At 37.9% G+C, this 23037-nt stretch overlaps 1 protein-coding gene across 1 annotated transcript in view; it reads left to right on the top strand.

Moving 5' to 3' along the window:
* Window positions 1–23037, top strand: part of IL12RB2 (interleukin 12 receptor subunit beta 2) — a 581203-nt gene that overhangs the window by 169987 nt on the left and 388179 nt on the right. Inside the window, exon 6 of the mRNA XM_044085599.1 lies at window positions 3386–3528. Within this exon, the coding sequence (XP_043941534.1) occupies window positions 3386–3528 (143 nt within the window). The remainder of the gene's footprint in view (window positions 1–3385; window positions 3529–23037) is intronic.

Genomic DNA, 23037 nt, shown 5'->3' with positions numbered 1-23037 from the left:
AAATCTTAGGCAAAGAAAGGGAGTTCCTGAAGCAGCCAATAACAAGGGTTCAGTTGGATTCAATTATTATTAGGCACATTCCTAGGGTCAAGGCATTGGTGCCAGTTGGCCTTAGTGCAGAAGTCTATAGAGTGGCTTACTCACCTCTGTATTGGTGGAAAGTTTTTGATACTTCAAGGCAGAAGGCAGAGTGAAAGTATCTTCCAGCACATCAGTAATTACAGTGCTCCTTAAACTAAGAAAGGACTCTTCAGTGGTGCCTAACTACAAGCCTATTTTCCTTATTAAACTGTATGCAAAGATATTGGTTGAGAGGTTAAAGGGTCTGCTATATAAGTTGATTCTTCCAAGCTAGACAGGGTTTATCCTAGGGCATAATAGAGCAAGTCCATTAATGCCATTGCAGATTCTAAAGCAGTGTCTATATAGGGTATCTGAATACAGCTGCAGTCCAAAGTGACTTTGATAAAACATTTGACTCAGTCAAATTGTGGTTTCTGTGGACTGTACTGGAAGTTATGAACTTCCTATAAAAAAGTTAAAGTTTGTAAAGGTAGTTCAGGAGATCTATAATAGCCCCATAGCTACAGTCCTTACAAATGGGAGATTATCATCCACATGTCACCTGCAAAAGATACTCATCAAGGGTGCCCCCTATCCCTATTCCTCTTCCTGTTTGCATGTGAACCTTTGAATAGAGCCTTACGCATGAACCATGGCCTATGAGGGTGAGAGCAACATGGGACTGAAGTTAGAATACTCTTGATTTTGGATGACTGTATTATTATGTCCTAGGACCCTACCTGGGTTTTTCCTAGGCTAGAGGCATGCCTTACATAATATACAGAAACATCCAGCCTTGGTGTAAATAAAGCCAAAAATAACTGTTTAGTGCAGTGGAAGAGAGATTTGAAAACTGGGGTCTTCCCAAACTCCTTCGAATGGGTTCTATCCAGTTCTAAAAATTAAATCATAGCATGCAGCTCCACCCAGATTTCTACAGCATATTCAATATCAATTTAAAACCAACACAGGATAAACTTTCTACTGGTAGCATACATGGAGGAAGCTAAAATCTTTCTTGATTGACTGAACTAAAGTGGGGAAAATGTTTGCTGTCAATTCATTATTTTATATCTTCAGGTACATTCTTACACTGGTGTACCATCAAAACTTAAAAAAGTTCTTAATACTCCTCATTCAATTTGCATGATCAGATAAACATCACAGAGTCTCAAGACAAGTAGCAATGGCCCCAGCTATGGTCTAGAGTTTTGAATACCTCACTGATGTAGATATGCCCAGGCATTCACGTTATCTCAACTTTTCTCCTATTCTGATTGAGGGTTGCCATGCCCGGCACAATTAGAAAGAAAAAAATATGAATTCCTAGACACCATAGACACAAAGCTGGTGCATTAAATCCTTACCTAAGCATCTTAGACATTAGTTCACCATTGTCCTGACACACTCTGTGCTCAGGATGTTGTACAAGACATTAGATCTCTAAGATGTTTGGGGTGTCCCAATCCCAATTTTGAGAAACTTGCCTTTTAAATTGGGAGATTCTCCTTAGTTCCCTGGGTGGCAGTCTTATGGGATTCAATGACTGTCTGACCAGACTAATGTGGCACAAGACAAAAGAGTATAGCAGACTTCATGTCTCTAAAATACAGATGGTGAATGGAGGCTATGGAGTTTGGAAGTATCGTCAGCGCTCAGGTATGTTGTGGGGAGGCAGATATCTACTTCACCCTAGTATGCAGTTGGCATTAAAAGTCAGAGAAAATTCCATTAAGATGACATTGCTGTATCAGGTGCTTATTAAGCAAAACATGGCTTCAGCAGAGATCAGAGTCCAACAATGGCTGGATCAGTAGTGGGAGATGTGTTCTGGTCAGTGGCTAAATGATAATACCTAAGTAATGAGGAAGCTTAACAATTACAAATACTTCTATGAGAAGATGGTGCTGTTTGTTCAAAATGGATATTTGACAGTCTTATACAAGGCTTTATCTATAGAGTTGTATGTTCTGCTTGTGGGCAGAACTCTCCTATTACACCACATAAGTTCTGCTATTGTGTAAGAGTTCTGGATCTGTGGAATAAGGTGGCAGAGTGTCTGTCACAAGGATTTCAAACCTCCATTCCTGTACACTCTAAACTGTGAGTCATTGGCCTTACCAGCCAGGCAACCCATATGGTTTAATCCCAGCAGAATGAACCATGCAGTTAGCTATAATAGTTACAGAGTATATAGCTAAAGACTGAATAGGGAACATGAGATAAACTCCCTTGGAGTGAACTAAAGCAATGGTTTTCCAAAGACAGGAGGCCACATGCTCCCATGAGTAATGCTAGTAGTCAGGGATTAGAAAGAGCTGATGACAAGTCCTGGAGGATTCCTGGTATTGCTAGGTTGTGGGAAATCTTCCTAGACTGTCTAAAATATTATTCCTCTACCTTTTACAAGACTGGCCTTTTATCTGTATCCCACTTTGCTGCAAATGTTACACACTTTATTCGGTTCACAATGGGCATACCTGATAGGTTATTTATTGACGTATATCTCAGCATACAAATGTACTCTTCTATTCTTCTTGTAATGTTACTCTATATAGATACCCTTCTGTCATTATGTGTTTGGCCCATCTGATGAATAAAAGAAATGTTGCAGAATAAAACAAATGCATAAGCTGCTGTACTTCAGGCTAAACACAACAGTGGGAGTTTCTTACTTCCTAGAAAAACACATTATCAGATAGGCCTTGACAGTGGAATACCTTACAGTGATAATTGACATATGTTATGATGAAACCACATGGTAAGTATAAAAGTACTCTTCTAAGGAAGTGAGTTGATTTGCTTAACCAGAGTAATCTGCAGATATATGTAAAACATTTCCTAATACCTACTGTGACATAATTTTCAGGGTGTGGTTATAGAGAAAGGTTAAATGTCAAATTAAATTCAAAACAACACAACATAATCTTCATTTTTGCAAAATCAATTGCTACATTAACAAGAGAAGTATAACTGGATCTGAAATTAATTATAAAACAAAGATGCTTCAGAACATGACCAATATACTTTAACATGTCCCTAATGTAAATATTTATTTTTAACTGGCTTTGTGATGTATTATCTTGTTTTTTTTTAACTTATGTGCTTCACTTAGGGTATTTTCAGACTGTTAATATGCAGTTAGTATCATTTTATGCTTATTCTTAGATGTTCAAAAGATAGATTTTTTTCTGTTATGCAGACCACTTCTTTGTATGCATAAAGAAGCATTTTAACTATTCATATACAAGTCATGTGATATTTCTCCAGAATGTTATCTTTATTGTCCTTAATTCTTTATTTTAATTTGTTTTGTTTTCAGTAAAACCATATCTTCCAAATATCTCAGAAATTGAGATCAACTGTACTTCATTTACAAACTGCTCAATAAACTGGAAACATCAACAAGAGGCACATCATTATAAATTAAGATATCGAATTTTTAACACCAGCAGCAGTTATATGGTAATACAGACTAAACTAATTTTTCATGGTTATTTTTGTCATATTCTGATATTTGACATTAGTTTGATAAAATAATTCAGTCTTATTTGAAAAACATTGGTTTCTAAAGAGCATCCTGATCTAGAACAAAATGTCATTGTGATTTTCAATTATTCAAACTTAGACTCTCAAAGCTTAACTTCCCGAATGAGGGCTGTCTAAAAACTAAGCTAACATTGCAGTGATATTATGAGATCTGTCAGGGTGGTTGCACCCTGCTCCCTCAACTTATTACACCTACATAGACAGTGCTATGTAGTTTGTATAAAAGAAATTCAGGCGGCAATGGCCTAAGTGTTCAACAGTCATACTTTGGTTAATTTTCTCATACCATTGAGCTATAAGTTAGATTTGGAAAATTCTATATCTTTGAATCCTGGTTCATTTAATGACATTACTCCATGTGGGGTTTATCACCTTAAGAAAAGAAGACAAAGGTTTAAGAATGTAAGGAAAGCGGACGTTGCACACCAGATCTTAGGTGTACTACCATGTATGCCAGAGTACACATTATTAGCTATAAACTGTTGATGCCAAAGATTTGAGTTTTTGCCACAGTGCCCCACATTCACGCAACCATGTAGAACATTAGGGGAAAATGACATAAAAGGCAAAGTTTTCTTCCTTAACTACATGGATGGAAGTAATCCTACTGCTCTCCTCTGCTCATATAGTAATCGGTTTCATTTTTTATTTTATGTTACAGTAAAGCAAATCAGATGCAATAACTAACTGCTATTTGTTAAGGTTGTTAGGTTTGAAAACTCCAAAATAATAAGTTAAATGACTTTCTGATGCTCTCTGTAAACCAAACATGAGAGAGTAGGAAAGATGGAAAAATGGTTAATTTTTTTCTGCAAAGCCTTATTGCCCATACCTGTGTATACATTATTATTTCTTATTAGTTCTGATTTACATGTAGATCTGCAGAAAAGCTTATTCTGTTATAGCTCTTTTTCTGGACTGTTGGATTTACAAGTGTTACACTAATTTCAGATGACCTGAGTAAAAGCTTGTTACTTGCCATAAGCATTTCCAAGTTGCATTGCATATAGTCTGCCAACCACAGCCAAAAGGAGAGAAAAAATGAATACTGTCCAAAAATAGTCTGGTTGTTAAAGAAATAAAAATTGCAATAAATAACCATATAAAAACAAACATTTTAATATCACCTTGTCATAAGCGCTTAAGTTTCTCAATGCCTAATTCTACAACTACAACAACCACGAATGAGACAGACTGTTAAAAATAATAAATGCGAAACACTGAGTTTCGTACCATTTAATAAATGTGCTTCCTACTGTACCATTTTTGATTTAAAATAATATTTTGATAGTAGTTAAAGTATATAAGAAGATGCTTATGCGTATTTATTTTTAAGGGGGTTGTCAGTCCTTGAATTCAGTATAGGGTGTTTTAAATGTTTGAAATGTTTTACTTGATCATGTGATTTTAATTGGTATATAAAAGATTCATCTTGTATGCAAAGTTTTATCTGAAGAAGTCTTTAACTAAAAGGTGAAAACCCTTATATTTATTAAGAAGTACAAAGCTCGTTTATTAAACAGTAGCCAGGGTGGTGCAGCAGTTAGCATTGCCACCATACAGCAAGAGGTTCTCCGGTTCAATCTTCGGCTGGAATACCTTCTGTGCGGAGTCTGCATGTCCTCACTGTGGTCACGTGTGTTTCCTCCGGGTGCTCTGGTTTCCTCCCATATCCCAAAGGCATGCTGTAGGTGGACTGGACACTCTAAATTGGCCGTAGGAATGAGTGCATGTGTGTGCCTTTTGTAGAAGGCTGGATGCTGGGCTGGCAACTCGACACCGTAAAAACTCCACTGCTAATCATGAGCAGACAGCTGATCCACTGTGGTGACCCCTAACCGGGAAAAGCTGGAAGAAGAAGAATCTCAGTATTTCACATTTAATATTTTCCAAACCTCTTAAAACAAGGAATCTGGGCAAAGACAAAAATAATGGAGAGACAAAGGCCCAAAAATGGGGGCATATTTTAAATACTGCTCTTACAAACTTAGAAAGCTGCTAGAATAGAAAGTTTATGTTACCATGCATTCTTTAAAAGATGCAACATTTGAAACTCAAATGTCATTTAGTGAATTCAGTCCTTATTGCCAGAAAACCACAAATTTTATCAGGAACAGTCCAAAAACATGAGGCAAACATCTGGACAATTGAGGGGTATGTCTCAAGGAAACTTCATCAGACTGAAGTGCTTAAAATTAAAATACAGTTTAAATAATTTTACATATTATCATAGTAAGCCACATGATTCATATTTTGTTTCCTTTTTAAATATGTTTTGAAGTTTTCAGAATGTTGAAGTGTGTGCTAGAGTGAAACGTTATTGCCTTGTTATTATTGATAATGTGGCTAATTATGAATATAGGTTGGAAGCTGATAATTATTTAGATTGGTGAGAATAAATCTGGCAGATTATTTTAGAAGCCTGGCATTATTCTGGTCTAAATTATTCTCTCCATGAGAGATGAAAGCGCTTATGACAAGGTAATATTAAAACATTTGTTTTATATATTTGTTTATTTATTATAGCCAAAAGGAAATATCAGCAGTCCATAGAAGCAACACAAATCAGAACAAATTGGCCCAACTTTTTGGTCTTTAATAGTGAGTTATTCCTAATATTCTATTAATATCAGCTCATATACTCAATTTGTTTTGAAAATATGTGAAAATGTAATAAATTATTGTTTGCAGTCCTTATTTTATACATAGATATCTACAAATGCTCATGTGTGGGTGTGTGTGTGTGTGTTTTATATAAATATATATATATATATATATATATATATATATATATATATATATATATATATATATAGGTTTACTATTAAAATCTCTAAAGTTAAAAAAAACAGGTACTTATGACTGAAGTGTTTCACCAAAAGTACACATCATCTAACGGCCCTAATGTTGAAAAACAGCTGTTAATGCCGAAAATGTCGAACACAACATTTTCGGCACTTAACAGCAATCCCACCGTTCCTTAACTCCCTAACTAGGAAACCTATCATCCCATTTATGCAGGGGGGGCAAGCCCCCCCTGCACCCCCCACACCCCCCCTAACTATATATTCCAACTCCGAGATCGCACTACAGTGAGGAAAGGAATGTATTTCCCTTACCGCACTGTACCACAATCCCTGTACATAATCGAATGTTATATTTGTGAATGCACAGACCATTCACAAATATTCCATTCGATTATATGGCTGGCAGACATATGAACTATTCAAACATCTGTAGTTCGAATAGTTCATAGGCGTGCAATGCTGCACCAACTTTATAATAGTAAACCTTATGTATATATATATATATATATATATATATATATATATATATATATATATATATGTATATATATATATATATATATATGGAGCTAGGACTTTTGAATGAAAGTTCGAAAGCCCAAATCCATTACCACCAAACACACTTTAACGAAAGAGCTTTCATTGAAAAAGCGCTTTCATTAAAGTGTTAAAAAAACCACAAAATCTACTTGAATGCATGGGGGCAAGCCCCCCTGCACTCCTCCCTACTTTAATATTCTCACTCCGAGATCACACTACAGTGGGGAAAAGGGAATTTTCCCTTACCGCACTGTAGTACGACGGAACAACAAGCATACTTACGGGAAAGTGCTGCTTCGGTGAACAGCACTTTCGCATAAGTATGCTCACCAAATTGGGATTCGGTGAAAGATGCAGTCAAGCATCTGTACGTGTCCCATATATATATATATATATATATATATATATATATATATACATATATATATATATATACATATATATACACATATATATATATATATATATATATATATATATATATATATATAAAATATACATATATATATATATATATATATATATATATATATATATATATATATATATATATATATATATATACAAACATACATATATATATATATATATATATATAGATAGATAAATATAGACATATATATGCATGTGTGTGTGGGTATGTCTGTGGGGTATCAGTGTGTATTTATGCTTTGATTTTCTTGAAAGGAGAGCTGAACTTCCCTTCATATATTCAGCAGTCACACAGGTATACTAAATCATGTGGTGGTACAATTCTTCAGTAAAGTAGGATAACAGAGTGACAGAGATATAACAGTCACATAAGTAACTGCAGCAGCTGTTTGCCCTATGGCATGGCCTATCTGTGCAGGGAATGCTACTGAGCACCTTCTGATAAGTGAAAGAGACTAACAATATTTGGTAGAGCATCCCAATGTGGAACAGTAAAAAACAGTGCTCCAAATACACACAACTACATGAATATGGATTATTTATTGTGTGGGTGTGCAGGGGGGGTGCAGATGTGGATACAATTTGAGCACATATAACAGGATGTAAAAGATCTTTATAGGAAAGTAGGAAAGGAAGCTAGCAGAAATTGGGGAGATACACAGAAAGGTAGCATATATGACAGAGCAGGCTGGGGGAGAGCAATATGTTTTTGTGGGGATATAGCCTCGTTTTACACACGTAGAGAGGAGAAGGGAGATGTGGGAGGAGGACAGAAAAGTGGTCAAGTAAAGAGGCATAGTGAGTGCACAAGGGCAAACAGACAAACCCATAACCTGACAAAAAACAAAGGTGGAAATGTGGAATCAGGCTGGGAAGATACAGAAATGTGAAGAGACACACAGAAGGTAGACAAATAGTGATAGGGATGGTTTGACAAAGCACGGAGCATGGAGCTACATGCAATAAAAAAGGAGAACACCAAGATGGAGATAGGGAGGGGTGAAAGTAGCATGCAGGTTGCCATCTGGCCCAAATGGAGATTAAGCTGACTCATTACCAACAGATGGATGATCATTGCCAATAGTATGGGCGAAAGACCCTTCTGATCACCCAATGGACAAGTCTATTTGGGTGAACCAATATTCTAAATGGCATTCAGTGCAGCCAAGGCATACAACCAGCTTACTCTCAACTGCAGAATTTACCAGCTGTTGCAGATATGGCTGGGTCACTGCATGCAGAGGGGCCAGGCTGTCTGCCAGTGAAAGGTGTGCACCCCTTTACGCATGGCATTGCCATTTCCTTCATCCTCCCCAGTTACAGCATCGGCATGGCCAGGTTCTGGTTGAGATATCGACTTAACATCTTATTCTTTTGAACCTGTAGAGTAAAGTAAAAGCTCAGTGGGAAGGGTGCCAGAACTCAGTTAATCTAATAACTGCAATATGTACTTATCACAATGCAGCCAGATTATGTCAGTAATATCAAGCTGTTCTGCCATTGGTGAAAAATGAAATGTTCATATCAGTGAACTGTGACAGGTGGATAATACAGAGACAACAGAGCACATGCAAATCAAAGGCCTACAACTCTGTCCCTTAATGTGCCGTCAGGTAGGCAAGCAGTTGTTTACTCCCTTTATGCGAGTATACAAACTACACAGTGATAACACATGGCCATAGACCACTTAGCAGGCACTCTGAAAGGAATTTCCACCACATCTACACATATGATCCCCTTATCGTAAAAATCAATGACATATCACAGACAGACCTGCTGGAAGCAGGAACACGTCTGCACAGGATACTGACAATGCTTGCCACTGCCACCTCCTGAACATATATTAGCTTCTCATGCTACCCCACAGCAAATATCAATGACATATAATAGAAAGGTCAGCAAGCAGGAGCAACACATCTGTATGGAATATTACCAGCACTTCCCCCAAAAAAATCGTCTGTAGCAGTCAGACTGCTGCTGACAAATCTCTGCTTCACACCTTAAGAGTTCATCAAGGTTGCAGCATTGCAGGTCATTATATCAATGCTTGCACTGCTTTCCTGTCCTGCTAATGCCTGTGGCCCAGGTATTCACCTCAGACAGGTCATACTAGTCATCTGTTTTCCTAAAAGAGCAAAAATAAGGCCCTAGTGGCAAACCATGCACTGGCTGTGAAGGACATAATTTTTATCTTTATTTTAATCTAGGCAGGTGTCTTCCACTGGGTATTAGGAGGGGGTGGATAACAGAGTGACAGGGATATATCAGGAGTAGGCACTACCATGTGACTTTCCTACAAAAATAGCAGCAGTTTCACAAGGTTTAAATCAGTAAATGGTGAATCATGTATACAATCATGTACACAGTGTAATTTCTGGATTACAAGTAGTACACCTCCTTGCTGTACAGCTGTATGATATACATAAATATGTGTATCGCCTGAAAAACCCTGCAGGCACTATTTCCCTGTATGATACCAGCCTTTGTTCCTTCATGTCATACAGGCTACTAAGATGTAACTTCTGCCTGGCATATAAAGTCTCAGCAAATCCTCTTCTGTTAGATGTATTACACACTTGCAATGCCCAATAGTAGAATAAAGACTCACTTAAGGGATCTCAATCTCTTTTACAACATAAACAAGACATGTTCGGGCAGAAATATTTATCACAGATGATACTGCTGCTATGGAAAAAACTTTTCCTTTGCAGGAAAGCAAACTACACCTTTTATGCTATTCAAATGAAATCTGGATTTCTGGATGAGAAAATCCCCTGCCCCAGCTTAGCACTCATGCCCCTTATGAAAAGGGGCAGCAAGTAAATGTCCTAACACATCCTTATTCTGCCCATCTATGGGTTATTCATACACAAAATAGAAGCGTTAAGAAACTACCATCTCCAATTGATGTCAGCATCCTACAAGAGAAATAAACAGGAAAAAAGTATCAGCAAGCCGTAACCACCTTAAAACATTTAATGTGTTCCACAGCAAGCAAAGTACAACACAGCACACAATGATAACGCTGAAACTACTACCAGTTCGTTTTCGTCTCCAACTTCATCAGAAAAATGCTGACAATCCAAACCCCTCCCCATTTATACCTTTGCACACTGCCAAAACTTAAAATCATGTGACATAGAATTCAATTTTAACCCTTTCCTAAACATAGCGTAAAAACAGGCATAATAAATACAAGCATAATAAATACAACTTTTCCCTGTTTAAAATACTTTTAATTATCTAAAAACACACTTTCAAAACCTGTAGTAAATAAACAGATGGATATAAAAAAATGAATGCATGTTAAAAATTAATAAATGAATGTAAAAAAAAAAAATCAAGCAAAATCAATCTTGTTGAACAATATTTCAAACCACGTGTGTGAAATTCATAACTTCGCTGCTTTTAATTTTAAAACTAGGGCTAGGGAGACCATGTCATTCAAACCCGGCCACCTATTGGCTTCTAATACCAGTTGCCAGTAAACCTCTCTATATTCCAACATGGTCTGCCAAGAACCACCCCTACCATCCATTACCACTTCATCTAATACAAAAAAAGTTTAAGAAGCACCTTCACAGCTCAAAGTGTGTTTATATAATGCATTTCTGTTGTTACCCCTCTTAATGTCGTAAAGATGTTCATATATTCTTTTCTTTAAACACCTTTCCATCTTACCTATGTAAAACGCTTTACATTTCTTGCAGGTTGCAGTGTAAACAAGTCCCTTACTTTCACAATTAAAATACATATTGACCCTTCACTATTCCTTTCTTTTGGAAGTATGGGTGGGCACTAGAAAAGTGCAAAAATGAATTACAATATGTCTCCTTCCTGTGTACTTTTGATTCACACCCATTACTCCTCCTCCTAATATGGACATCCAAAAAAGTCAATACTGTCATAACCTATCTTATATGTGAATCTACAAAAATCAGTACTGTTGGAAATGTGTTCAAAGAAGTCCATACATTTCTCCTCACTATCTGTCCAAAATATACAGATATCATCAAGGAAAGGTTTGTATAGTGCCCAACAATCCTTAAATACTGAATTAAACACATACTTTTGCTCCCACCAAGCCATCACTAGATTTGCATAAGAGGATCTTACACAAACAAATGATTGGTGCAAACGTCATGGCATTAAACTCAATGCAAAAAAATGTACTATCATCCCTTTCGGTAATGGCAAAGTTCCTGTTAACTACCAATTCAATAGCAACACCTTAAATATGTACTCAGTGGTGAGAGACTTGGACACTCAGATTGACAGCAACCTCGCCTTTGACCACCATGTCTCCACAGTGGTAAGAAGGGCATGCTATATTGCTCATCTCATAAGTAAGGGCATTGCCTCCAGAAAAAAAGAAGTTATCACCTCCCTGTACTCTTCCCTTATCAGGTCAATAATTGAGTGCAACGCCCGTATTGGTATGTACTGTTCCAAGCAACTGCGGCAATTGGAGAGACCACAAAGATTCCTCACAAGGAAAATTCTAGGTCTTCAGCATCTGTCCTATGTGGATCATCAGAAATCACTGTCACTTTAGTCTGTTTAATACAAACTACTCAGAGGCGATCTCTGCCTTGCATACAAGGCAATCTTTGATCCTGCTTTATTGGAAATCCTGCATCTCCATAAGGCAAATGGTACATGGGTTACTCGCTCTAAAGACCTAAACTTGGCATGTGACATTAATAGGACCTGTGTGAGGGACAGATTTGTCTCCCACAGTTTACCACACCTTTAGAACAGACTCCCACTTCATGTCAGAGCACCTCATTGGCCCTCTTCAAACGCAATCTGGACGGGTAACCATAAATTCACCCCAGGGGTTCCACCTGTAGCCCTTTTGGATAGGGCCAGTAGGTGCTGATTGTGGAAATAGGGGTAGGCTTGTAAGGGCCCTAGGGCCATTAGCCTAGTAGCTTCCTATGATCCTATGGGAATGTAAGGCTAGGCTTAAGATCTTCACAGGTCGCTATCCTAGTGAGTACCTATGAACCTATAAATACGTGGATTCAACTAGTTACGTAACATACATCAGGGTAAAAATTGCAGAGTTTAAGAATACAGCACTATTTTGAAAACTATCAAGACATGTAATTGCAGTTATTGTATGAGTTGGAAGACATCTCTGAAGTACAAATCTATCTGCATTTGTGATAGGATGTATTCGTCCTACTTAAAAGTGTGCTACTGTATCTAAGGTCGGTACAGTATTACTCAGACATAACAGGAGTATCACTAGGCTCAGGTGTGCTTTGTGACTATAGGTAACAATAAGGAATATGTGTTCTTCAATGTTTTACTTTACCAGTTATTTGGTTATATGTATAGTGCTGTATGTTTGCATCAGGGATATGTTATATTCAACATGTCAGCCTACATGTTAAGCCTACCCTTCGCCTATACATAACTATAATATATTAAAAGAGCATGGGTTCTGTAGAGAATGTATAGTAGCATATGTGTAACAGGTGCACCCTGAGAATCTTTACATATATCTGTCCCAACCAGTGTAGCTGTATCACTTCTGTTTTTATAAGTGTCAATTTAACCATTGTCATCAGTGCAAAGTGTAGAGCTATATTCCCTTGTTTTAATTGGTGTCATCGTCTTCAGAGGATGTGACAGTAAGTATAGGCTGGACATCTCAGCCCTGGCGAGAATGAAATCTTACTGCAGGCACACAGGACCTGAGAGCAGTACCTGCTGAAGAGAGAGAGAGTACTGATTAGTCTGTATTATAGCAAGTATGGCAGGTACTGCTCTATGATATCAGTGCTGTGGGAGGTCATATAGACATCATGGGCTGTGCCTTGGGGGTGGAGCATAATCGTGAGCAGTTGAGAAATCATCCACAATGGACCCATGGGGGATAACCTCACTGATGGACATGAAGAAGCTCCTGGTGTCTCTAAGTTTGGAAACAGGCCCAGAGATAATCCCTGGAGTAGAGATGGGTAAGCCAGAGCCAGTTCTAGCTTGTTTTTTTTTTTTTTTTTGAGTAACTGCTGACTGTAGAACTGTTCATTCAGAACAGACCTGCAGGCTGAGAATGCTTTCTGTTAGGTCCAGTCTGCATATCAAAGCATTGTGGTTGACTGGAATACCAAAGAGGGTGATGTCACATGCCACAGGGGTGAAAAGATGTAAACATTTTTCATGGGAGAGGGCTATCGCAAGACATTGTACCTGGAAAATTATTTTTTAAAACGATTTGTAGCTCATTTGTGGCATGAGGGTGCATTGTTTCCTTTACTCCAGACTGCCTGCATGCTTGCATGGAGGAAAAGGAGCTTGTTTCAGTGAGAGAAAGAGGTCAAGAGAGTCTGGAACACATAAATAATGCTAAGCACAACATGGACAAATTACTTTTATGTTTGTTTGTTTTTACTGAGGAAAGCCCCAGTCTTTCAACTGTCCCTACTTTTAGCTTATTGTTGTGAATCTCTGAGAGGTGCTTAGTGTATTTTGGGAGTCTGTATATGTATTCAGGAACAACATGTTGAAATTACTACATTATTGTTGAAGCTGTTACTTTTTTCTTTCAATTTCCTCACCATCAAGCATCAGACATGTGCCCAGAACTGGGCTGCTTTTTTGGGAAAGGGGTGCGGAGACATCTTGTATATGAAAGTACAAGGTCATCAACTAATCACTGCTAGCAAAAAAAGTGTTAAGATTTGTTGAAGGCAGTCTATGTGTTTACCAATCGCAAGCTAAAACAGCAAAATTTTACTGTAGTTCACAGATTTTTCATTCTTTTCTCAGTGAGAAATGTGTACAGAAAATAGTTATCATTTTGGAGGCATAAATACAAGAGTGGAAAGGGCAGTTGGGGTTGATATAGTTTGTTGGAGTGCAGTATCTATCAAAGAGCAAAGTTTGTCAGTATTATATTTTGTAGCAACTTCACAGTCAGAGGTGGTGTACCTTCTCAGAGAGGGTACAGTCAGAGGTGGTGTACCTTCTCAGAGAGGGTACAGTCAGAGGTGGTGTACCTTCTCAGAGAGGGTACAGTCAGAGGTGGTGTACCTTCTCAGAGAGGGTACAGTCAGAGGTGGTGTACCTTCTCAGAGAGGGTACAGTCAGAGGTGGTGTACCTTCTCAGAGAGGGTACAGTCAGAGGTGGTGTACCTTCTCAGGTGGTGTACCTTCTCAGAGAGGGTACAGTCAGAGGTGGTGTACCTTCTCAGAAAGGGTACATTCAGAGGTGGTGTACCTTCTCATTGTTGTTACATTTAGGCAGTGTATTTGTTTTTTTTTACCTTGGGGCTGTTTGACCATTTCTTGGAAAGTCTGGTGAAGTTACTGTGCACTAAATCTTCATTAGACCACAAGGTGAAAAATAAATGTATTTCTACTAGCCAGGGCAACATTCCTGTTCCTGCATACAAAGTGTTGTACTTCTATGCTGTGCTTATTACATTTTTTTCCTATTTTTCATTGTCAGCAGACCTTTAGCTTGGGCATGGAGAAAGGGGTGGCTGGGTGTAAGCTGTCACATTCATTCATTTCAGTGAATGCTGGCAATGCCAATGTCTAGTTGGCTGTAACTATTTTTTAAATTAAATAATTTGATCTTAAAGTCCAGACATAGTTGTTTTTAACTGCGCTATGGTTCCAATTGTCTGCTCTGGCTTCGCTCTTAGTGTTTCTAAGGGTGTGTGGAAATGAATCAGCAGAGTTTGATTTCAATAGACTGCAGACTGGATGAGTTTTTTAGAGGCTGTAGGTATGAGGAGAAGTCTGAATTTATGTTGAACAAGGAGGACACCTTTGACTATTTTAGCTACAGTTGGTCAGGACAGAAAGGAAGATATTTTGGAGAACCAGAATAATAGAGATTTTATCTTTTTCCTGGTGTTTTCAATGTGAATATGGAAGTTAAGTGACTAATACATCAATCCACAAATATAGACTGGTATTTAAACTGCATGGTTATTTCTATTGGGGTACCACTGAGATCTGTGATGTTGAGGTTCCAAGTATTCTCCTTTTTGTTTTGGAGGGCTTAGCCACAACCTTGGCTCATCTCTGGCTCCCTCTTTTTCAAAAATCTCAGTTTTGACCACCTTTACTATGGAGGTGTCGTAGAACAACCCCTCCCCATCCCAATATCTCTGCGGAAGATAAACAAGGTTAGTTTGACATACAGCAAATGTTTTTATAGCAGCAGTACATAATGCAGAGTGTAGGCTGATCACGCTGTTCCACTTCTTATTTGTTGCCATGGGAACATCAGGAGTATGATATCATGGAAGGTATGTCGATGCTGTGCAGGCATTGCATCCCACATGGTCACACATCTACTATAGGTAATTATATTCACTTTGGTGTTTCTATGTTGTGTATTCACAAGGGAGACTAGTACAGTAATGACACATGTGGTGGCTAGGGTTAGGGTAAATGGTTGCTGCTGCTTCCGATGCTGTGGCTGACAATGACACTGATACAGTTATAATGGAGTCATAGTCAGATGATAGAGTAGCACTGTCTGACTCCCTCCTGGATGGTCATGCACATTCTGAACACTGTGATCATACGGACTCATTCAAAGCTGAAGCATTGGCTGTATCATCTAATTATTAACTGGTTGCAAAGGAGCACGCACCTTCTGGGGCTGCACTGGTGGCTGCTGCAACAGATGAATGCACTTTGTTGGATGTGAGTATACCCACCACTATGCAGCCTTGTAGGAGTGCTTGATGCTGCCCTGTCTGTCATGCAGGTAGCTCTTATGAACAATCAGTAGATGTGACAGAATGTTATCCAGGTACAGTGTTCTGCTATACACAAAGCTGACTGCTAAGTTGTGTGGCATTTGGGAGGATGTTGCCTGCCACCAACAGTAGCTACATGTGGAAACAGAGTCCGGAGATAGAATAATAAATGGTCTTATGAGGTCTATGATGACACACACTACTGTCATTGCCACCTCCATGCAATGGATTTCAAGTGCTATGATCACTGTCCATACTGGCAATATTGTCCATGGTTGGTGTGAGGTACACATCGGGGTGGATGCGTTTGGAAACCATCACAAGATGCTCTTCCATCCCTCTTAATGGGCAATGCCAACTCCAAACTTCAATCAGTATGACACTTCACCAGCAAACTCTATCGGGGTAAAGATCCCACAGTAGCAGACCCTCCCTGCCACAGGATTGTCTGAGCCCTGCCACCCAAAACCAGCAGACTCACAATTTATGGCCACATGGTGGAACTCTAACTGCATTACAGGAGGATGTGATCCCCATATACAATATAGTTACATACCATGAGAACCCCCTATCTGCTTCCTGTGACATAATTTCTCACCCATTTTTAGTTATCGTGTTACTGTGTTCTCAACACAAGTTCACATAATATTTATATACAGTGTCTGCACCCGTGTGTGTGTGTGTATGTATGTGTGTGTGTGTGTGTGTGTGTGTGTGTGTGTGTGTGTGTGTGTCTGAACAAATATATCTATAAGTCCATATGTCTATTCTGATGTCTGCCTCGATGTCATCCTTTGCAGAATAACCCAATGACAATAACACAAAAAAAGAGTGGTTCCAAGACAAAGGTTGCCAAACAAAACAAAATTAAACTGAAATTAAAAACTTTAGTAACATCTGAAGGGATGGATAAAGGATAATGAGGGAAACGTGCTCACAAGCGAGGAGAGTGTGTTAAGCAGATAGAAAGAGTACTTTGAGGAGTAACGAATGAAGAGAATGAGAGAGAGAGAAGATTGGATGATGTGGGGATAGTGAATCAGGAAGCACATCAGATTAGCAAGGAGGAACTCAAGGATATCTATGAAGAGGATGAAGAATGGAAAGGCACTTGGTCCAGATGACATAGTCGTGAAAGCATGGAGGTGTTTAGGCAAAATAGCAGTGGAGTTTTTAACCAGATTGTTTAATTAAATCTTGGATAGTGAGAGGATGCCTGAGGAGTGGAGAAAAAGTGTTTTGGTACCAATTTTTAAGAATAAGGGTGATGTGCAGGGCTGTAGTAACTACAGAAGGATAACACTGATCAGTCACTGCATGAAGTTATGGGAAAGAGTAGTGGAAGCTAGGTTAAGAAAGGAGGTGATGATTAGTTATCAGTAGTATGGTTTCATGCCAGGAAAGAGCACTACATATATGATGTTTGCTCTGAGAGTGTTGATGGAGACATACAGAGAAGGTCAGAAGGAGTTGCATTGTGTCTTTGTGGACTTGGCATATGACAGGATGCCTAGAGAGGAGTAGTGGTATTGTATGAGGAAGTCAGGAGTGGCAGAGAAGTATGTAAGAGTGGTACAGGATATGTACAAGGGTAGTGTGACAATGGTGAGGTCTGTGGTGGGAGTGACAGATGCATTTAAGGTGGATGTGGGATTACATCAAGGATCATCCCTGAGCCCTTTGTTATTTGCAATGGTGATGGACAGGTTGACAGACGAGATCAGACAGGACTATGATGTTTGCAGATGATTTGTAGTGAGTGTAGGGAACAGGTTGAGGAAACCCTGGAGAGGTGAAGATATGCTCTAGAGAGGTGAGGAATGAAGGTCAGCAGGACTAAGACAGAATATATGTGTGTGAATGAGAGGGAGGATAGAGGAATGGTGAGGATGCAGGGAGTAGAGGTGGCAAAGGTGGATGAGTTTAAGTACTTGGGATCAATAGTTCAGAGTAATGGTGAGTGTGGAAAAGAGGTGAAGAAGAGAGTATAGGCAGGGTGGAGTGGGTGGAGAAGAGTGTCAGAAGTGATTTGTGACAGATGAGTACCTGTAAGAGTGAAAGGAAAGGTGTACAAGAGGGTAGTGAGACCAGCTATGTTATATGGGTTGGAGACAGTGGCATTGACAAAAAGGCAGGAGTCAGAGCTGGATGTGGCAGAGTTAAAGATGTTAATATTTGCATTGAGTGTGATGACGGTGGACAGGATTAGGAATAAGTATATTAGAGGATCAGTCTAGGTTGGACGGTTTAGAGACAAAGCCAGAGAGGCAAGATTGCATTGGTTTAGACATGTGCTGAGGAGGGATGCTGGGTATATTGGGAAAAGGATGCTAAGGATGAAGCTGCCAGGTAAGAGGAAAAGAGGAAGACCTAAGATAAGGTTTATGGATTTGGTGAGAGAGGACATGCAGGTGGTTGGTGTGACAGAGCAAGATGCAGAGGACAGGAAGAAATGGAAACTGATGATCCGCTGTAGCGACCCATAATGGGAACAGCTGAAAGAAAAAGAAGTAGCATCTGAAGGGATATATTAAAACTTAAATAAAGAGGAGATAAATAAACATAGGAGTAGCAGAACAGCTTTCAGGACACACTTGCACTTTCTCAAGACTCATACAATCTGAAGTGAAAGACAGTTATATAGAAAATACAGTATTCTGTATAAATTCTGTATCTGATCTGCACTTCCCTAATTTTAGCTAAACAACTATAAGCTATTCCTAAAACCTTCCAGAACAAAAAATAGAATACTTGGAACCTCACAAATCTTAAAAAAGTAAAAATCTCAACATCACAAATCTCAGTGGTACCCCAATAGAAATAACCATGCAGTTTAAATACCTATGTGTATGTGTGGATTGATGTATTAGTGTCTTAACTTCCATATTCACATTGAAAACACCAGGAAATAGATAAAATCTTGTTTATTCTGGTTCCTCAAAATATCTTCCTTTCTCTCCCGACCAGCCAGAGCTGAAATAGACAAAGGAGTCCTCCTTGTTCAACATGAATTCAGACTTCTCATCATACCTACAGTCTCTAAAAAAAACTCACCCATTCTGCAGTCCATTGAAATCAAACTCTGCTGATTCATTTCCACACACCCCTAGAAACACCACCTTCTCCAAAGCCAGATGGCTCCCAGTCACTTACAAAATCAATCTACTCCTAGGGTCATTTCAAATTACTTTAACCAGGTGCCTTCTTGCCTCTTGCTGCCAAACTTCATAATAAAAACACACCCTACAACCTCTGCAATGTTTCCCATTTGACTTCCTCACTCCAGAACTCCCAAAGCAAATTGCACTGTACCAACCACTCCTTCTCCATTCTTGCACCAAAGCTCAGGTAATCCCACCCCATCATCTAAAAGAAATCATTTTCACCACTTCCACAACACACCTCAAAAGATACCTCCAACAAAAGTCTGATTGCAAGTGCTTTTCCACTGGACACATCATCTAATTCCTCCCTCACCTACATCACCTACCTCCACCCTTTGTTGGTACCTGCTGTGTGCCTTCTTTATTTACTATTAAAATTACTCCACGTTTCCCTTTTTTTTAAATTTGCTCATTGTTTCAATTGTCTGATGGACCCTGCACATTCTGTGATTACTCCATATGTGAGAAACAGTTCTGTTTTTATTTATTTTATTTTTTTGTGAATTTCATGATCCAAGTTGTGCCAACAAATAGTCTGTTATGATCAGTGTACTACCTCAGTAAATAAACATAATATATACATAAATACATGCACGCATAAATAAATAAATAATATGCTCAGTATTTTAACATAATTAGCAGCACAATATTGTTAGATTAAAACAACAGCCCTTTCCCAGTTTAGGAATATTTCTCCTCCTTAATAATGGCTTTTTTTGACTAATAATTGGTTAAATCTAAACCCAGAGCTGAATATGACTGATGGATTATCAGTTCGACTTTATAGTGGCAATATGGATTACATTCATTGTATGTTAATTTCAGTGAAACATGATGTATTTGTATACATTTCCAACACCAAATCAAGCTAAGTTTTCATTTGTTGTCATAGCAGTAGTAAATACAAATGTTTCAAACTGAGATGAATTAAATATTTTCACAAGATGGTGTGCTTTCTAACCACTTTTTGAGGAAGTTTACAATATTTTTCTGCGCAAGTGAAGAATTAATAACAGTGACTGATTACCTGTAAAAAATGTAGCTTAATGGATGTTTACATTTATACAATTTCTTTATACACTAAGGCAAGAGGTTCTTTGGTGTATCAGTGAATAGTTGCAGCCCTCTCATAGATTAAGGAATCATAAAGTGAGATGTGGCAGTCTATCCGTACCACCTTCCTTGATATGAGAGAACACCACGCAAGAAGGCAGTATCGCATGTTTGTGTTATTTTTGATAGGATCAAAGTAAGAAAGCATTTGCTCGGAAGTAGCAAGTGCTATCACTTCATGGAAACACATTCATGCGTAACATTTCAACCAGTTCCACTTTCTGTAATTCTTGAATAGCTGAAAAGCTGGCTATAGTGACTTCTGTTAGATTGAGAAGAAGACTGTAGTTGTAATATCGATGGCTTGAGTCTAAAGAAAGCACAAATGTATGCCTCCATTTACAACAGCTCATCACTGGCAACTACATTAATTTCCTGTTTTTTATGTGCATTTCACTGCTGACAATGTCATCCTATTCTAGTCATTGTTTAAATTTTCAGGATGTTTCTCATCTGTTTTTCCAGTAATATGCTATCATCCATGCATGATGCAATGAGTATCAAGATGTTCTAGCAGTTTCTTATATAAGGTTCTTTGCCATATATCTGTCACTGAAGCAATTACATATATAATACAGTCACAATGATAAAGATTTGATAAAGATCCTTGTTTGCAAGGATTGCTAGGTATTTTAGTATTTGTCTGCAAGTATGTAACGCAACTCTGTTTTTTTAAAACTCTACTTATTTCTCATGGTAATACAAGCATAAGCCAGTCTTTGCATGAGGTACTAATCTATTTGTAGTACTTTGTTTACTATTACATTAAAAATTTTTTCATATTCTTAAATATTTGCTGTTCTGATTGAATGATTCAGTCTCAGAAGGAAGGCTTCCCTTTTTGTCTGTTTTAGAAAGAACTTGTGTTTGCAACACCTTTCTAAGTCAACTTCCACCTGTGGTCTAAAAGACACAGTGTTTACTGTATACTTTATGTAGCTCAAAAATTAAATTATTCGAAGAGAAAATAGTTCCACATCACAGCAGGACCTGTTGTTTATATCACCTGGTATCGTTCGTGTGGCACTTCTATGATATTTATAAATCTTGCCACTCTAATATAGCCTAAATTTGCTGAAATAGTGTTAGATCACCACCTCCTTGCATTTCATAAAGCTGTATATCATATACACATTAACTGCATTCTACTTTATTTCTGAACAACCTGTTTGGTATATTTTTTTTCTAATCTAAATATATTTTAGCATATGTTTCTGATTTCTGGCATTACACCTTTAACATTGTTTGTATCCTATCCGTCTATTCATGAATTAGCAGTCATTAAAGAGCCAGTAGTAGGCTTTATTCATTAGTTTAACAACTAACAGATAGGACTACTTTAGGTTCATAGGTACTTACTAGACTGCTGACCCTCAAGGATCTTTAGAAGCCTAGCCTAGCCATTCATTCCCATGAAGTTTTTTGCCCTTGTTAATTCAAGACAAAATAACCCAGAGAAGTGAAAAATGTATATGTTACCACTTTCCATAAGGGACAAAGGTGCTACTCCATGGATGAATTTGCACTTTCTCATCCAGTGTCCAGATTATGTTTGAATAGAATAAGAAGTGGAATTATCTGATACATATCTATCCCTACAATATATTTTATTTGTCTTACAGAAGAGAGTGGGGGTTTATCTCACCATCATACCTGTCAACCTCGGAGAGCAAGAAATTTGAACAAAGCTATAAATAATGGGGGACAAAGGACCAAAAAATGCAGACATTTTTTAAAATATTTCTTTTATAAATTAGAAGGTTGATAGAACAACACATTTTGCATTAGCATGAATTTTCTGGAAGGTATGAAGTCTGAAACTCAAATGTCTTTCATTATTTTCTTACTTCAATTCTCAATTATTTGCCAATGATTTACCAGAAAACAACAATTTTATGAGAAACAAACAAAAATGTGAGGCAAAAATCTAGACATTATCCATAATTACAATGGAGTCACAATGATTAAACAGGAGAGAGCAACACTGGTAATCAGAATAAGGAACAGGGAAGCATGCTTTGCATATGTGTATTAGTATGAAGAACATGTGCACTGTCCTGTTCCTATAAGTGTGACGCCTAAGTAATCCATTCAAGATACAGACTTAGCATGGGAGGTGTTCAAGATTTGGGTGCCTTAAAAGAAAAAGTCTAACTGATGGGGGGAAAATTAATGTTGTTATGCGCAAAAATTCTCATCCAGTGTCCAGATTATATTTGAATAGAATAAGAAGTGGAATTATCTGATACATATCTATCCCTACAATATATTTTATTTGTCTTACAGAAGAGAGTGGGGGTTTATCTCACCATCATACCTGTCAACCTCAGAGAGCAAGAAATTTGAACAAAGCTATAAATAATGGGGGACAAAGGACCAAAAATGCAGACAATTTTTTAAATATTTCTTTTATAAACTTAGAAGGTTGATAGAACAACACATTTTGCATTAGCATGAATTTTTCTGGAAGGTATGAAGTCTGAAACTCAAATGTCTTTCATTATTTTCTTACTTCAATTCTCAATTATTTGCCAATGATTTACCAGAAAACAACAATTTTATGAGAAACAAACAAAAATGTGAGGCAAAAATCTAGACGTTATCCATAATTACAATGGAGTCACAATGATTAAA

The sequence above is a fragment of the Protopterus annectens genome, chromosome 10.part0 (assembly GCF_019279795.1).
Source record: "Protopterus annectens isolate FY-2018-M chromosome 10.part0, PAN1.0, whole genome shotgun sequence".
In the NCBI taxonomy this organism is placed as follows: Eukaryota; Metazoa; Chordata; order Ceratodontiformes; family Protopteridae; genus Protopterus; species Protopterus annectens.
Note: the sequence above shows the minus strand (reverse complement) of the source record. Positions and strands in the feature narration are given on the sequence as shown.